Here is a 17,610-nt window from a genome sequence, read left to right as displayed (position 1 = left end):
TAGATAATTTATTTGTTGGCTCGACGAATCAAATTCATGTCAAATATAAATCATCACGTGTCTCCTTCCATGCGAAATAAGACAATATTTAACGTCACGTACAACTCATACACCCGCGTGACTATATGCTCACGTCCTACAAGTACGTTTAAGGTAACTTGTCATTAGATGTACTCAATTTTGTGGGTCGGAGAGAGCGGTCATATTTTCCCTCAATTAAAGCACAATTAGGGCATGCACGTAATCAACCATTAAAGAAAAAACGTTAACATTTTTTTTTTTTTTTTCTATATGAAAAAGACTTTCGGTCGAACACGTCATAGTTTAAGTTTGAAACAGATTGTGCTGAAACAGATTGAGGGCCGTTAAGGGGCTTCGACAACATTGGTCCGACCGGTGGGAAATCCATTCGGAACTCCTCAGTGGCTATTTCTGTAAGCGTAGATAAAACACCCGAGGTTTGCCGATACATACGGTGGCGTGGTCTGTTCACGGGGCAATGAAGTTTGTACGTTGTATCGGTCAGATGAACGGCGCCGAGAGTTACCTATTAAGCGATGACAATAAAAACACATTTACATATATACAAGTGAATGAACAGTGTTGGCTTAGATATATATCATAATAAAATATTGCTACCGTAATTAAACAAAATAATTATTGAAAACATGATGCTGCCTATATTCTTTGTTGTCATTTTATTTTTCTACAGATTGGATTTCGCATTGTCACTATATGAACTACGGTGTAAAAACCACTGTTTCTGTGTCATCAGGACATCCGACTCCTTTAAAAATGTAAATTTGAGTACGAGTAAATTCTTCCTTGTGTTACGTCAATGTAAAGTATTATTGTACATTTCCACAATACAGAGAACGATACGGGAGCTTATACTTTGATGTGTGACTTCAGTTTGCCTCAATCTTGTTCTCTGTCCCACCAATTTCCTATCGTTCATTAGGGAGGGGCCTGGGGAGGAACAATTGCTGATTCGACTTCTTGTATCCCGATGCTCTATCTTCGTTGGTTTCTTGTTACCCCAGTCTTTTTCCCCATTCTTATTTATAAATTCCCTTTTTCTTAAAATGCGTTTCCCCTAAGCAAATTGGCAATAAGGAAGTTGTTGTTACGGTAAAATCAGCTCAAGTGTATTCATACACTTACGTTAAGTGTGTCTGGAGAGGCCACACATTTAGTCATTTCCTGAGTGTTTAATCATATATTTGAATTTTGGTTGTATCCCTCTAAATAGATACTTCCTTTTATCGTTTTAAAGTAGTTATTTTACATCATCAGTCACAAGGTCATGTCAGATTTCACTAAATTATATACAAGTTTAAATTTTACATGTTAAATTTAGTATTCTAATTTACAAATAATGACTCACTTATGAGCATATACGAGTTTCATCTTACGATGGACATGCTACTAAAACGTGATAGCTACTATTTATATAAGCACTAATTCTACGTTTTGTCTTTCTTAGGTCCCTCAACAACTGCATCGCAGACATATAACGATCATCATGACGACAAACACGTGGTTGCATTCGCTGCAGCGCTTACACGCACAGTGACAGGGAACTCCGGTGATACTGTTAGATATGACAAGATTTTTACCAACCTTGGAGGTGGATACGACAGAAACACTGGAGTGTTTACTGCTCCCAAATCAGGAATTTACAAATTTGATTTTCATGCCTACGATTCTAATACTGATCACGCGATGTGGCTGGAACTGATTAAAAATACAGAGCTCCTTGTTTCTCTGGCCGGTTACAGCAGCCATACCTCTGCAGGTAACTCTGTCATTGTCTTCGTCGGAAAAGGGGAGAGAGTTTTCGTCCAGGTCAGACAGGACCAGAGCTTCACCCTCTTTGGCCAGAAAAATAAGGTTTATGGTACTTTCGTCGGACATCTGATTGGTGAAATGGACATGGCTCAAAGTGATTCTTCTTAATTTAAAATTATGTAAGTTTATGTTTGTACAATTTTGTCGTATTTTGGGTGGCAGATTTCAAATAAAAACGAAATAAACCAATATTTACAAGACTGTATTTTATTTTGCATTGTAAAAAAAAAACATTTTTCAATTTTTAGCATGCAACTGAAAATAGATAAATGTCAAATAAAGTAGTTTTTTTCTATAGAACTATTTTAGTCATTCATTTCCTAAATTATTACATTTCTTTTTCTGTTTCTGTTTTTTAACATTTCATTGGTGTAAATAGTTAATGCTTAAGAAAATAAAGCATTCCTCTTAAAATATATGGATTTATTTTAATCAATGCTAACAGTTTTAAGATATTTAATTACCTTACAACAAAGGCAGGATCAATTGACACCACACGATACGGCTAGTCAATACATGCCACATCGAGTTAAACGACAGTAAATTACATAAATGATAGAAGACATTCTGGTTGTATTGGATTTTGACTGCATGTTTTCAATACGGTTAGGTCATGCACCAACTGAGTTGACTAGTGATCTACCCATGAACGGGTACTTGCGTGCAAACAAACAGAAATGTCAGATCTTGGAAAGGAAAGCTGCAAACCGAGCGATACTGTTTTTACTCCATAAATGATGTAGAGTAATACATTGATAAATAAAATTTTAAAGATCGCACTTTGTTAAATTATGGCCCACAAAGTGAAATATAATAATCGAAATTATCTGCGGGTACTCTACATGTGTTGTCCTGTACGATAAAGAACATAATTCGTCAAATAGTACCTTTGGGGTCGGATACCAAGATGTAATCGATTTAAAAACATGTCTACTACAATTATTCATTCTAAACAAACATCGAAGACGTAGGCCAAGCTAATCAGCCAGAAGTACCACTATGATATAAATGTTAGAATAAGGGAGATAACCATTACGGTAGAAAAGTGTTAAGAGTAAAAATGTAGCTTTGAATTAACAAATGCATGACTTCAATGTTATTTTTGTTTTCTCAATAACAGACTGCGTATTTCTAAAGGCACAATACAACCCTATTATCTTCAGTCAACATATAAAACCCAAAAACCTTTCCAGATAAAGCAGCCGACGTTATGCAGCTTTGGTAATCTCATTCAAAAGGTCGTATTTTTGCGGCTTTATAAGCATTTCAGGAGGTCAACTAGTTTGATTTGAAAATAGACTCCTTAACTACCGGATGATTAATTAATTCGGTAGTTACCTGTCACATAACGGTTTGCCCTGCATGTGCACTACGTAATAAAAGACGATAAATTTCCCGTTGTCCGTCAAAAAATACGAAAACACACAGTGTTGAAGATTTATCAACGCGTTAGCAAATTTAGTAATGTGATTACATGTTAATAGAACTAGAGGCAGGGCTCTTCGCTACATTGCACAAAATATAGTTCGCATCTTTCTCTACATAACACATGCATAATCATCTGTTTCCCTCTCATGACTAAATTATTCTATATCGCACTTAAAATGCTGTTATACGTGTATTAAAAATGCACTTGACCTTAATAACTAACCCGCACTTGTGTAGTTAGTTCGGGTTACTTCAACTTAAATGTACACAATAACACATCATATTGACCCTAATCACCTATGTCGCTTCTAACAATTAATTTCATACAGGAAAACCCTGTTTATATCCGAAACTGCAAAAATGGAGTTATCAATCCGGAGAAACGTATTTGATAATAGTTCCAGATGTGACTGCAAGCTGACCATTCTGTACCACTGCAGTTGCTCTAACTTTACAATAAATATCCGGATCTAGTCGTCGCGATGTCGCCGTCTCGACCACGGTGCCCCGGTATTCGCCTAGTCGAGTGATGGACAATTGACCACGTCCACCATGAACAACGTAGAACGACTCTCCATGACCACTTGTAAGGCTATGCACCTGACAAAAAAGTCTATCTCCCACAGTCGAAAAGACGTTCAACATGTGTCCCTCTTGACTTACAACAAAAATACATTTCAAACCGAAATCTGAAACTAATATATATCCATTGACATTGATAGCGAGCCTCAAAGGATATCCTAGAAAGTGTTCTTTGTTCAGAACTTGTCCTTTTTCGTTTGCTTTTTTTCCTGGAAATTTCATCAGACAATTCTTTGATGGACCTTTCATGACGTTTCCGACCATTTGTGACGTCATACAGGCGACCACAGCTCCATCTATTGGGGATATTGCAAGACCCCTTGGATGCAGTTTATTGAACTGGCCCATTATAATCAACTGTAATAAAAACAGATCTTTAGTTTCGATTTAAATTTAACATCATGAATGCCAAATCGAATGTGGATAATGTACGCAAATATGCATTTTATTTAAATAAAAGAAATATAGACAATATCATGAAATTTGAAAAAAAAATCAAGTAGGAAATGAACGTCGGGATGGAAAAAAGTAAACGTCTTTTGTGAAACCTTACGAAACATTAATTGTTGAAGAGAAACTAGATGATTGGCATATGTTTCTGGCTCTTATAGAAACGTGTACACCCATGAAGTAAGGACACATCTCGAAAGGAGGAAGTATTGGATTAATTGAGGCTTTTTTAAGTCTCGGTTTCGATTGAGTTATCTGTTAGATAAAGGCAAATCCTGAATCATTAGTAACATAGTAATGTTTGTATTTTTAATTTATCTAAACAAAGGATAAATGTACCTTTATATTTGTCTGGTACAGAATGAATATATCAATCTATATATCTAAAGTTAAACCCCCTGAGAAACAAACAGAATTGTATAATAACAGGTGAGAATCAGTTTCGCCCACTTTGGAAGAACACAATCTTAAATTGTGAAAATTGTAGTTTGGTGACATGTATTACATAGAATTGAATTCGACCTTATCAGAAGTAAATCAATAAAGAATTACGTGCACATTTTTGGCAAACCTCTAGAATTGGTAAAGTCATTTTAATATTATATAAAAGTATGAATTTTGCTCTTTCCAGCTTACAAGATAAAGAAAAAAGAATAAGATAACAATGATACATACTTTTTTTAAATTGTGTGACATGGTGTATTTATTTTTTTACTCGAATTAATTTAAACATAATGATAGTTCAAAAGTACAATCCGAATCATTACAATTACATTATCTTTAACATGAAATCGGTACTGAAGTACTGGGTTCCGGATTTTTCTTTAATACCGGTGTATATCAAAGTCACTATGAAATCCCTCCCTCATAAAACAAAACCCTGAAAACCTTTAGCTACATCATTCTTTTTCTGTTATCCTGCTATTCAATGCGCCACGAAGGCACCCGTTTAGTATCAAATACAAACATTTACAACGGTATTTACATAATAAATATATTATTGGAAGAAAAAACTTATAAAACTTTAACAGGTATAAACGAATTTATCTGTACTGTTTTGTTTCTATAGATTATTTTAATATTATTCTATTTTGAATCATTTGGTTAACACATATCCCTACAAATCGACCTATAGCTTCAAACGTTAAGTAACGCAACGCTGCCATTACCGCAGGTACTGTTAGGTAGAAATAAAATAAATTTACTTAATGGACAGCAAAACTAAAAACATACTGTTATTTATCAATAGCGTACAAGGATGAAGTAATGACAATATTAATATTTCACCAAAAATGTTTTTTAATTAGTATTTTAGGATATTTGTGAGATAATATACATTATGAACCTTTTCATTGTAATTTTGAATATTAAATATCTTTAATATTACATTCATAGTCATTTGGATGTTTAGTAAATCTATAAGTGGTATAAAGCGCCATAGCAATGAAACTGTAAACATCTAATGGTAATCACAAGCACATTCAAATGTATCTAAGTAGAATAAACTGATATAATCACATACCTCGAGGTTTTTGGAGAGCATCAGAATCTGCTTCTTCATTGGACAAGAGATGTAAAGCACACCAGCCGGGGATACAGCTGGACAGTCAACTATGCATCCAGCGTCAAACTTACGAACGGGAATGTATTCGTGGACATACACTGATACCCAGGAACAGTGGAGGAACGACACCCATATGTGTCCATCTGATGATAACGCCAAACTGTCTATTCGTTCACATGAACCCCCACATGCACAAACGAGCTTCGTTTGCCAATTTAAATGTTCTGTAGATGTTTGTTTGGAGTTTTTTACAATACATTTAGCTATTCGAGACCAAAGGCTTCTTTTTGCTTTACATTCAATGTTATCTTTGCTTGAAGATGTTTTCACTTGCTTTCTTTCACTGTGCTCGTACTTCCCACAGGTTCGCGTCTTGTTGTCGTCAACATCGACTCCCTTATATATAGCGCTGTCACTAAGCGAACGTTGGGACAATAGACTTCGACGGCAGGTGTCGGATATTCCTGTATTTTCGACGGTGTCAGATTTTAAATCAGCTTTTTGATGGCGTCGCTGGTTTTCGTCGACTTTATTCTGGTGTGATTTGTACTCGCAGGAAAACTCGGTATTTCTTGCAGGTCCCATCCGTATGTAGTCGTCTTCCTCGTTGTCTGAAAGCTCCTTTCTTTGGTGTTTTTCTCTTGATTGTGTGTTGTTTCCGGAATTAAAAGCAGTTCTTTCATACTGTTGTGATGATTTGGGTACGAAATAGCCACTCTCGTCTTCATTATGTTTACGTTATTGATGTTCACGCATTCTTGAATAATCGAAAACACCACCGATGGAATATTGACATGCATTTGTCTCTTTCGTCTGTTCGTTTTCAGAAGTAGCTGGAACAAATGGATTCAAGACCAATTCATCTCTCACGTGTCGCCCAGAATTTCCTTTGTATGAAATGACGTCATCATATTCCCATGGACCAAATTGTTNCAGTAGACAGCTTTCGAACGCTTTTGGGTTGAGTGTTTCAATTTTGTTGTCGTCAGGAAATTGTAATTCAAACGCAAAATTCTCCTTTTGAAAAGGATTACTCGATGACCATTTCCTCGGTTCAGACACTCTTGATTGTGTGTTGTTTCCGGAATTAAAAGCAGCTCTTTCATACTGTTGTGATGATTTGGGTACCAAATAGCCACTCTCGTCCTCAGAAGTAGCTGGATTAAATGGATTCCAGATCAAACCATCTGTCACTGAAGTAAATGGATTCATGGCAGCATCGTCACTCACATGTTGCAAGGTTCCTTCCTTAGGTGAAAAGGTGAAAAATTCAGAGGGTTGCTGAACATTTTTACTCTCTGAATCGACGGCATTAAAAGGGGATTTGAACAAATCATCTTTGAAAAACATATCAAGATTTATCATGAATGATTCACGGCTCGATGTATCTTGGATTTGTTTCTTTTCTGACTTGGCGACATTTATCGACTGAAAAAGTTCCGGATTTCTACTATCCAATTTCCTCGAGTTTTCGGAACATTTGGAACTGATTGGTGTCGATTCTCCAGCTTCTAGCTCGTCCTCAAATGTAATAAGATCGATCGAAACTCTTTGTGCATTGGTTTGGCCTGCCCGACTGAAATGTATGAAAGATATAATAATCAATACAATACAATTTATTATCACACTCATGGTGATATCACACGGAACAAAGCATTATTTTTTATTAATTAAAACTAAAATAGAAAACGTTTTTTTTTTTTTAAACCGAAGTAGTCTTCTCAATGTCAGTCACGCGATACACCATTGCTATTGCTTGAGTTGGCAGACAGTGAATGAAGAGTTTTAAACTTTCCCTCCAACCCCTACCCAACCCCACCCTTTGTATACTACCATTTTGTAATTTCTTAAAGAATTATATTTCATATATGGTGGGTTTAAGTTGTTGTTTATTTCCAGTCATTAAATTGTTGTTGTTTTTGTTTAACGATCGAATATCCTTCAGATACATGTATAAGAATCACTAAATACACGTAGCAAGGCAGGGCCTGTTAAAAATAATATAAAGGCGATACAGAAACGGGAACACAGAACACATTTTTTACTTACAGACATTGCCAATCTAGAAAAACACCATTGGTATTGGGACTTTCAGCCAAAGGAATTAAACGTGTTTGTCTAAAGTGTTCCAAAACAAAGGAAGAATACAGCTGAAAGGGAAAGGTGCCTATATAATCCCGTTATCAATTTACACCTTATTGGTAACAACGTATATTGGAACTCAAAGTAGTGTTTCATTTAAACTGAGTCAGAATATACTCAAACTACAAGGTAACGGCATGCGCCGTCAAAATGAATGCCGATCCTTATACATTTTATCAGCATTTACATACCTGCACTTTAATACATCCTCTTCATACAGAACGTCTCGAATCGTTACTTGATTGGTTATTTTCTTTTTTGGTGGAACTAGAGGTGGAATATCTGGGAATATTAGAGTACCCTTGTAATCCCAGTCACTACGATCCGGGGACTTCGGATCAATTTTCTTTCTTGGTGGAACAGGAGGTGGACTATCTTGGAGTATTAGAGTACTTTTGGAATCCCAGTCACTACGATCCGGGGACTTGGGATCAAACATGTCGAGGGAGATTAGTTTCCTACGGTATGTGAGTAATCCTCTCTTGATATTAATCACAAAATGTTAGCTAGCACTTCCTGATGAAATATATCCTTCTGGACAATGGATACTCTTCGTGTAGAAACCGAGGATCAAGTATAAATTGGAAATGTTGATCTTAGACATAAGGTCGAGCATTTACAGAAAATTCAATGGTTCTTCGAAAATGTCACCGGTCGAAAGATAAAGAAAAACACGAACTACATATTGGTCTGCCTCTTCAGTGTTCAGCTCTGCCGAAGTTTACAATAATTTGATGTATATAATAAATATATCATATTATACACATACGAACTGAGGCGACAAAGGGACGGAAACAGGTTTTACTGACAGACTAAACCTAACTGTGGTTTTACGCGTATCAATATTTCTATTACTTTCTATTTCCTTGTCTGTTAACTGGTGTACACTTACTCATATTTTCATTAAGTATGGTAATTCCCTCCCTTATCTTTCTTATATTGGGAATGCCATTTATCAGTGAATATCAGTCACTGCTATTTACTGTGAATGAAAACCTTACACGAGCACTATTTGCAAACTATAGGAAAGATCGATGCCATACATTGTCAAGGTACATGAATGTGAAATTTTAACAAATATTGCAAACATTATTTTTCTGTTCTATTTTAAAATGACTTTGTGATGGATACTGATCCGTGACAAAAAAGCAAGCATTATATAAAGGATCTAACATGAGTTTCCATTTCATATGAGATTTATGAAAAGTGTCTAAAAAAATCAATTAAGCGAGCCTCTGGCGAGCTAAAATGGAAAAATCGTGACGAGTTTCATCAATTACATATTACATGTAAATGAAAACGAGTGTAAGATAATTTAATATGAAATTTGAAGAGTTTTTGACAAGAGTATATTCACTGGATAACACAGTACATTATGTGATAAAACAATTTATAAAAAATATATATAAATAAATGTCTTGAGAAAACTAAGCACGAATTCATAGTACACATAGAGATAAAGAATATATATTTAGAACGTTAAAATTTCGTGGCAATTTCCGCACTTAAGTAGGATATCTTTCAAAACGAGGTGATGACTCAAATGATGGAATCAGTGATCAGGATCATCTACATGTTTAACATGTGTTTACAATGTTAGACCTTTGATCCGGACTCATTGGGAAAGTAGCTTTGAGCTTAGTTAGCTAAAGAGGTCTATTCTCTCTTTATCGTCTGATGGTTATAAGTTTCAGTATTTATATCAATTTATAAACTTAAACAATTAATGATAATTTCTATACGCATGTCTTCATCAGATAGAATCTTATTGGAATTTTAACAACTGAGTTTAGGGCAACAGGTCCATTATAGATATACGTTATGCTTGAAAGCATTATCCATTTGCAAGGGAAAGAAGGATTTGAAAATGATTTTTTTTTTTTGAAGGAATTATAACAAATGATTGTGCAATTTGATATATGTCCTGCTTTCTATTCTAGATCAATTAAAATTGTCGTCAGAGTCAGAAAGTCTGCCGCATAGGAATGTTCTAGAAAAAAGGAAGTTATGTTACGTCGCCTAATAATTAAACGGATACTATAACATGACTGTAAACAATACACGAATAAGCACTTGCATTCCGCACTGAAACAGACACTCAAAATTAATTTCTTGCATTGTGATAAATTGTTTGAAAATATAATTTTATAACTTAATATATAAATTCATATTACCGAAAATAATTGATATCTGTCTCCAAAATCTTAATGCTTTTAATTGATCTAGAATAGCAAGCAGGACGCATGTCAAATAATACAATCATTTTATTGTCCAGAGACCTTCATCACTTTATGTTATATTATGTATTTAGGAATCTGTCATATTTAACAACTAATTATAAACGTCTAAAAAATTCACATAAGCGTATATTGGTACGGTTTTATGATGTATGGGCATCTATATGCTTAAAGTGAAGACATAAGACTTAAAAACTTAACCTTTGAAGATCAATGTTAATTCGATAAAAATATCAATTTCAGATGTAATATTGCTAACGCCATTATAACTGGATTTAACCATGCATTTGTTGGCAAATGAAAACATCAAAGTTCCAAATTATTTACGAAGTTGACAATATGTTTCTATTCATTTTATTTTTCTATCTTAAATATCACTTTGCCGTATTCTGATTATCAAGAATATTCCATAAAGTCTACATTTTGTTTTTCATGTATACATATTATAAAGTATAAGTGAAACGTGTCATTGCGATCCTCTATCTATCTATAATCGAGGCTGTTCATGTACATTTATATCCAACGGCGTATGTGTATAAGGAAGTATTTACTTCTCATATCTGGAATTAACAAACAACAACAGTTAAATTATTTCCCTTGTTTATTTTCCTTCGTAACATATACACATATACACTGATGTAGGTTTTATGATCAAGAGTATATGAATTAGTTACATGCCACTCTTTCAATAAACATACTGTTACAACTTTAATAATGCCGATTTATGTATATTTCTTACATGTTTTTTGTCAATTATCGGCTTCTTCATGATTCAATGTTTGAATACTCCAAATTAATTGCTCAGTATTACCAGTAATATCATTACATGTAGCACTTATGTAATCTGATATTTTCTTTTCAGTTTCCAGAACGCCATCTTTTTTGGAAATATACGATTATGTTCGCTATAGATCTTTATTATACAAAAATATCCACCACGTCATGCATATTTCTAACACTGTTGATGATATGAAACCTTTTTTCTTACAACAAGTCTACATGATAAAGTTCGTTTGAAATATATATAAAATGCATATCATATACAGTATCATTGATTTAATTTCTAAACCCAATTTCTTACCAAGATTTGGTTTAATGCATTGAAGAAATGAACATCGTTTTGACGGCGTATACGGTAATATTAACGAAGTTGGCAACGGACATATTATATGGTGCACGTTAGCACTAAATAAAGAATATGTTCATTAATAGCTGCGTTTATACTACCGTATACGCCGGCAAAATGAAGGTCAATCATTAAGAAAGTGTGTTAATGATTCAATATAGTTCCAATGAATCCTCATCGATATATGAGTGAACAGTATTTTTTTCCTTTCATGTTTTTTTTTTTTTAAATTAAGCAATGTGAGAAGCTCTTCGAACTAATCTGTTTATTTTCAATGGTCGTCATGTACGCGCAGTGATACACTGATCATGGAGTGACGCTGTCGAATGTTTCAGAACAAAGCCGCCATTGTTGACGTTACCGCCAAAAAAATATGAGAATGTGCATCCTTGGAATAATAAGTTTGTCAGCATTATTTCGTTGTATAGTTACACCTAATGGATTCCGAATATGTTCTCTGTATCTAGATGGTGCCATTGGACTGTTATCTCTCTGAAGCGTGTACGGCGTCATATTTGAAACAAATATCAATCCGCCGAGACTTTTTTTCTCTGCGTTTACGAAAAATTAAACGCAGTTAGAGTTTACTAAGCTGAACAAGGGAGAGATGTAAATAAACAATATTATAGATTAGTGTATAAATAAACAAGTATGAGTACACTATTCCGTAAAACCAAATAAGCATCACAGTATATGAATATACCACAGGGCGTCACTTTTGCCTGTCTATTTAGTCCCTCACCTGCCCCTAATACGTTTTTTACCTGGCAAAAGATGTTCTATCTGTAAGCAGGATTCTATTTATGTTGTCAACACAATCACATAATAGTAGACTTGCATCCAACATTGTTCGTCGCCTATACAGTACCATAAAAGATTAGTAGCATGATGTGCGGCTGCTTAATCTGCCCAAAAATCTGCCCTTATATTTACACTAATTGAGCGAACAACTTTTGTCACTGTTTTCCAGTAAAAAGAAATCTGACATTTTTCGCACCTTATTACTAGTATACGAGCTAAACGAGTGTGATGACATTTCCAGATGCTAGAACTATCTGCCCCTCCGTATTCATTGAAGCCGTTTCAACTGTACGTTTTACTAAACGTTCATACTTAGTTGATGTCGATGTCTCCTCGAAGGTTCCTAGGTATTCTCCTAGTCGTGTGATTGACAGTGTTCCAGCTCCTCCTTGAACAACGTAGAACGAGCTAACGGAGTTACTTGTAAGAGCATGTATATGCCACAGTGGCACTCCTCCTAGTAAAGGAAACGTCTGCAACATATTTCCCCCTTTATCCAAAACAAACAGACATCTCAAACCGAAATCTGACACTAATATAAATCCATTCATGTTAATGATTACCTTTACTGGGTATCCAAAATGATTTCTTTTGTTCACAATTTGTCCGGCTTTGTTGGGGATTTCGCCTTGAAATCGCATCAGACAACTGTTCTTTGAAGGACCTGGCATAGAATACCCCTCAGCCGTAGACGCCATACAGACTACCAGGGTGCCGTCGTCCGGTGATACAGCAACTCCGCGTGGATACAATTTGATGAAAGAGTGCAGAACTGTCAACTAAAAGAAAGGAAATAAACAATGGACAGCGAGATACAAAAAACATAATTAACATCTGCAAGGAAACAGTGGCGTTTTATCTTTGCTCTTACACAATTCATTGGCCCCCTTTTGTATGCAGTTTATATATGCTTGAGTGTCATCACGAAAGGAAACAATAGCTTGCAGGTTTTACTCTAGCTATACAAAATTAGTTTCAAAGACATACTTGATTTAAGTTGCAAACAATTGGCATTTGAAGGCGGGTGCTTAAGGCAGGTTTGACTTTAAGTTATAGGCATGCTATAGATACAGACAGGTGATGTTTACAAACTCGAAAATACCAGGAAGCTATTATTAACAGCCAATGCAGACTGTTGAGAGGTGATGATCTCGTATCAGACACCATCCTAAATGATATGTTAGTTTTGAACAATACTTTTACTGCATTTTTGTTTTTCTTAAAATCGAACAGAATGTTTACATGTAGGCTTCACTTAAATTTGATATGTAAACTCCTTCTACACTGCAACAATTCAAACGAAAGTCAGAAGTTCATTAATATAAACTGAGATATGCACATTCAATCGAGTCCCTTCCTGTTTTCATTAAAGATCGTATTACTATAATGCACTACAATAACTCTCTGGTACTTGCAATGACGAAAGTTCAAAGTTATTGCGATATTTTTTCATATTCACGAGTGGCAGGCCTAAACGATCACGACTATGTCACTCCTCGCGTATCTAGTAATGTTGTTATCTGTTCCGTTTGTTACAACATCAACATAATTACTGCAAACGGGAAATTATCGCGGTTAGAAAATGTTCGGGTTTAATAAATAAACACGAAAAATATACACACTCAAATAAATACACAGATTATTTCACTAAACATCAAATACTGTCAAAATATTACAACAAAAAGAGAAGATATGTGTTCCTGAAAGTTAAATGGATTAGAGGCGAGGGAAGGTGGCCACTAATTTAACTGAAGTTGAGCATGTTATCTACGGTAAACAGTTTATTTTTTAATATGTAGGTAGCCTTTTACATACATTTTTAAGCTAAACGCCACATGCGTCTCTTGTCACGATGTGTTTATCAAAACTTTGACATAAACTAATCTCATCTGCTATTTATCAATTAATTACTTTTGTTCAGATAAACATGCGATTATAAGAACCTGAGAAAAGGATATTAGCCGTGACGAAGTCACGTAAATATCACTTTTCATGTTCATGTAACACAAATGTTCTTAAACAAAAGTCCCTGAATGTTGTATAGGATATGACATTATTATGATTGTATCATTTAACAAGATGGACCATAGCCAACTCTAAAAAAGAAAATTAACTATAGACTATATATAGATTAAGAACGTGAATGCAAATGTGTACAGTGTGATATGAAATTAGACCAAGGAAGATTCTAACATATACATGTATTTTATTGTGGAAAGATCCAATTATATTGATATTTCAAATTCTATATTGCTAATCATTTTCTATTTATATGTTTTCATGCATATACAAAATAGTCATAACAAAATAATTATATATTATTGCTTCATGAAGAGATCAGATCATTCTGCAATATCCTACAAAATACTGAGAGCTTTTACATAGATACGTCATATTAGGAATAATAAGAGAATAAATGAAAGGCAGAAGTCTAGAATTTAAATTACCAGGATATAGGAACAAAATGTTCATGCAACCTAGACAAGCATTTACAAAACTTTGGATCGTACATTTATCATTTGAAAAAGTGGTATTTTAAGTCTTTCGACGCATACCTGAAGGTTTGATGACAACATGCAAATCTTCTTCTGATAAGGACAAGAGACATAGAGGACTCCGGTGGAAGACACCGCCAGACTATCCACCCGGCCAGGTGTATCAAACTGGTACACTCTCTCGTATTTATTGTCGTACAAAGAAACCCATGAACACTGTTTGAAGGAAACATAGATGAAACCTCCTTGTGTTGTCGCCAACCTTTCAACATGTCCACACGGTCTTTCACAGGGACATGAGAGCTCCGCCCGGGCGTCTTCTTTGATTGAAAGTTTTTGAGATGTTCCATCCGAATTGTCTTTATCGCGTTTAGTTATTCTTCCACACAGCTTGGTGGGCTTGGTTTTGATATTTTCAAAGCTTGATGATGCTCCCATACTAGGTGGATCATGTTTTGTTGTACTAGATCCGACCTTTTTTGTCCATCTGTTGATATTGTCTATGCTCGCGGTTTTTTTCATGTCATGATTATCACTTTGGACTACAATCCCTTCTTTAGGGATATCTTGACCTACCATGTTGTCTTCAAAATCCAACGAAATATAGATATCGCTATCGCTCAATGATCGCTGAGAGGAAAACTTAGGACGATGTATGTTTGATATTTTCAGAGTTTCGGTTGAACTTATATCTTTCTGAAGCTGTTCTATTTGGTTCACTTCTTGTTCCAGTTCTCTGAGCTTTTTTAAATACACGTAATGTTGTCTAGGTGTCGGCGTGTCCCAAATATCATCTGTTTCTTCAGATTCAGTGTCACTATCCTGAACGTTTTCTACTGTGAGTTTTGGATTCATATGGTCTAATGTATACAAACTGTTTTCTCCGAAGCAGTCTGTCAAAATCAACCTCGACCTTTTAAATCTTGCCGAGTCCGACTTCATTTTGTTAGGTTTCGACGACTGTGACGGTGTATTCGTGAGGTGTGTGATGGATTTCTTAGAATCTACCACTTCCAAACCATCACTTTTGTTTTGTTTTTCTCCCGGCAGTGTTGGTAAATCGACACTGTTTGCAGATTTTACGGCCTCAATACCTTTGATACATGTACTAAAAGCAGGTGTATAAAGTCTGGGTCTTGTTTCTGAATCCAAGTCAGAAGATTTCTTGAACAAATCGCCAATAAAATACTTGTCAAGGCTGTCGGACATGTTTGTTTCTAATCCACAGTAAGTCTTGTGGTGTGTTTCGTTGGTTTCAGAATTGCCACTTAGGTTTAAAAGGGTACATTCTGGAATGATGTTATCGAATGTATTTTCAGTAGAGACATCCCAGCTTGCTGCTAATTTATTTGTGTCTTCATTGTCGTTTGGAAAGGTCATTAAGTTTACGGTTTTTGGCAGTCTATATGGAAAACAAACACAAAATATGAATCAGCAACATACTACATAAATTATGTCTACAGAATATGTCTATTGCAGTTCAAATCATATCTAAATCCTCAATTAAATATAAAAATTCATATGTACAATTCGGAAACGAGACCTTGTATTTTTGGTTATTATGTATTGTTTTAAGCATACGTTAATAAAGGTTATCATGTTTATGAACGTAATGTAAACGTTATAAAATGTCTATAATTTTTTAAGGAAAAAGAGTGCTAACAGAATTAGAGAAGAAGAATAGTTTCCCCTTACAATCAATTTTAAGAGTCGTTTTCTGAATTATTGAATAGTAAAAAAGAAACCTATCGTACATTATATATAAAGTTGTATTGGTCGTTTGCAATAGTGATCCGTAAATTGAACCTTAACTTTTAACTTCACCACAATATATTTCATAACTTATCGATGATGAATATCACTATACATTTGTCTTTTCCTGTACTTAAGGCATTTATTTCTACGTAATACCACATTCTCCAAAACACTATTTAATACACAAAACTATTTTATACAATTTATTTCTATATATTACTGCACTATTGTGAGCGAACAGTCTCGTATGGATTCGTTGTGTGTCGTTTTTTGTGGGGTTTTTAATATGTTGTGTTTACTATGAGAATGAAGCGAAGCGCAAGGGACACTTGTAGGAGATTGGTTTTCCATACCCTTATATAGTTCATTATATACAGTAAAACACCTTTTGAAGCACAGAAAATATATCGAATTCGTACTCCAAAGTGACACCCGTTTATAACTCTACAGGACCGTGAATTATTTTTCTACAGTGAACACACATTAACACTGTTCTCCAGAGTAAAATGCTTTTGCAACGAACGTCCAGGGATTAACGAAATTAGTTTTCTACAGCTGAACACATTGATAGCAAACCTTATTGGGCCTATCCAACTCTTTTTCCACACATTCCCCTTTTTAATTTCAAATTGACTTCTTTTCAAGCACGATTTCGTACATGTAATAAGTGTGCTCAAACGATGTGGTTCGTACTTAACAATAACTCGCAATGGAATGCTCCAGTATTCCTAAAAGGTACCACACTTACAAGTATGTGACACGTTTAGAAAGATGCGTCTTCAATGAATCCTCAAACATTTACTCTTACATATTTTGTATATTCGTTCGTTGCTTATTTAAAATAGTAGTATACTTTTGATTAATAAAACAATTGACATACCTGGGATTTGATTTTCTATTTCGATGTTGTTCTTCAGTAAGTTTCACTTGAGTTTTCAATGGTTTTCTTGGAGGAAGTGGTGGTGGTTGGTTCGAAACATCATCAAGTAGGTCAGCATTGATATCCTGTATACCATCTTGTCTGGGGATAGCCATGTGTGGCGTTGAGTGGTTGAATATAATCACAAACATAAACTGATGTTCACTTCCGCCAGTTTGCCATTGTAATACGATTTCTCCTGAAACGTCACTGCTACTTAGACATTATATTATCCTACCAAACTCCATATAATATTAATA

The 17,610-nt window shown here is 34.8% G+C and overlaps 4 protein-coding genes across 4 annotated transcripts; 1 reads left to right on the top strand and 3 right to left on the bottom strand.

Annotated features, from left to right (window-relative positions):
• The first annotated feature begins 69 nt into the window (after positions 1-69).
• Positions 70-1,959, top strand: LOC110441282 (complement C1q-like protein 3). The gene is made up of 2 exons (XM_021484393.1): positions 70-142; positions 1,487-1,959. The coding sequence occupies exons 1-2, from the start codon at positions 70-72 to the stop codon at positions 1,957-1,959; spliced, it is 546 nt and encodes a 181-aa protein (XP_021340068.1).
• Positions 1,960-2,112: 153 nt separating this feature from the next.
• LOC110441284 lies at positions 2,113-6,786 on the bottom strand. Its single transcript, XM_021484396.1, has 2 exons — positions 5,834-6,786; positions 2,113-4,218 (listed from the first exon to the last, which is right to left on the bottom strand). Exons 1-2 carry the CDS (start codon positions 6,458-6,460, stop codon positions 3,649-3,651), a joined length of 1,197 nt encoding a protein of 398 aa, XP_021340071.1. The 5' UTR covers positions 6,461-6,786; the 3' UTR covers positions 2,113-3,648.
• LOC110441281 lies at positions 6,614-8,725 on the bottom strand. The gene is made up of 2 exons (XM_021484392.1): positions 8,209-8,725; positions 6,614-7,451 (listed from the first exon to the last, which is right to left on the bottom strand). Exons 1-2 carry the CDS (start codon positions 8,454-8,456, stop codon positions 6,614-6,616), a joined length of 1,086 nt encoding a protein of 361 aa, XP_021340067.1. The 5' UTR covers positions 8,457-8,725.
• Positions 8,726-10,851: 2,126 nt separating this feature from the next.
• On the bottom strand, positions 10,852-17,582 carry LOC110441285. Its single transcript, XM_021484397.1, has 3 exons — positions 17,312-17,582; positions 14,737-16,078; positions 10,852-12,960 (listed from the first exon to the last, which is right to left on the bottom strand). Exons 1-3 carry the CDS (start codon positions 17,500-17,502, stop codon positions 12,397-12,399), a joined length of 2,097 nt encoding a protein of 698 aa, XP_021340072.1. The 5' UTR covers positions 17,503-17,582; the 3' UTR covers positions 10,852-12,396.
• Positions 17,583-17,610: the final 28 nt, after the last annotated feature.

Source organism: Mizuhopecten yessoensis, unplaced genomic scaffold (assembly GCF_002113885.1).
Source record: "Mizuhopecten yessoensis strain PY_sf001 unplaced genomic scaffold, ASM211388v2 scaffold715827, whole genome shotgun sequence".
Taxonomy (NCBI): domain Eukaryota; kingdom Metazoa; phylum Mollusca; class Bivalvia; order Pectinida; family Pectinidae; genus Mizuhopecten; species Mizuhopecten yessoensis.
This window is presented reverse-complemented; position numbering and strand designations above follow the sequence as displayed.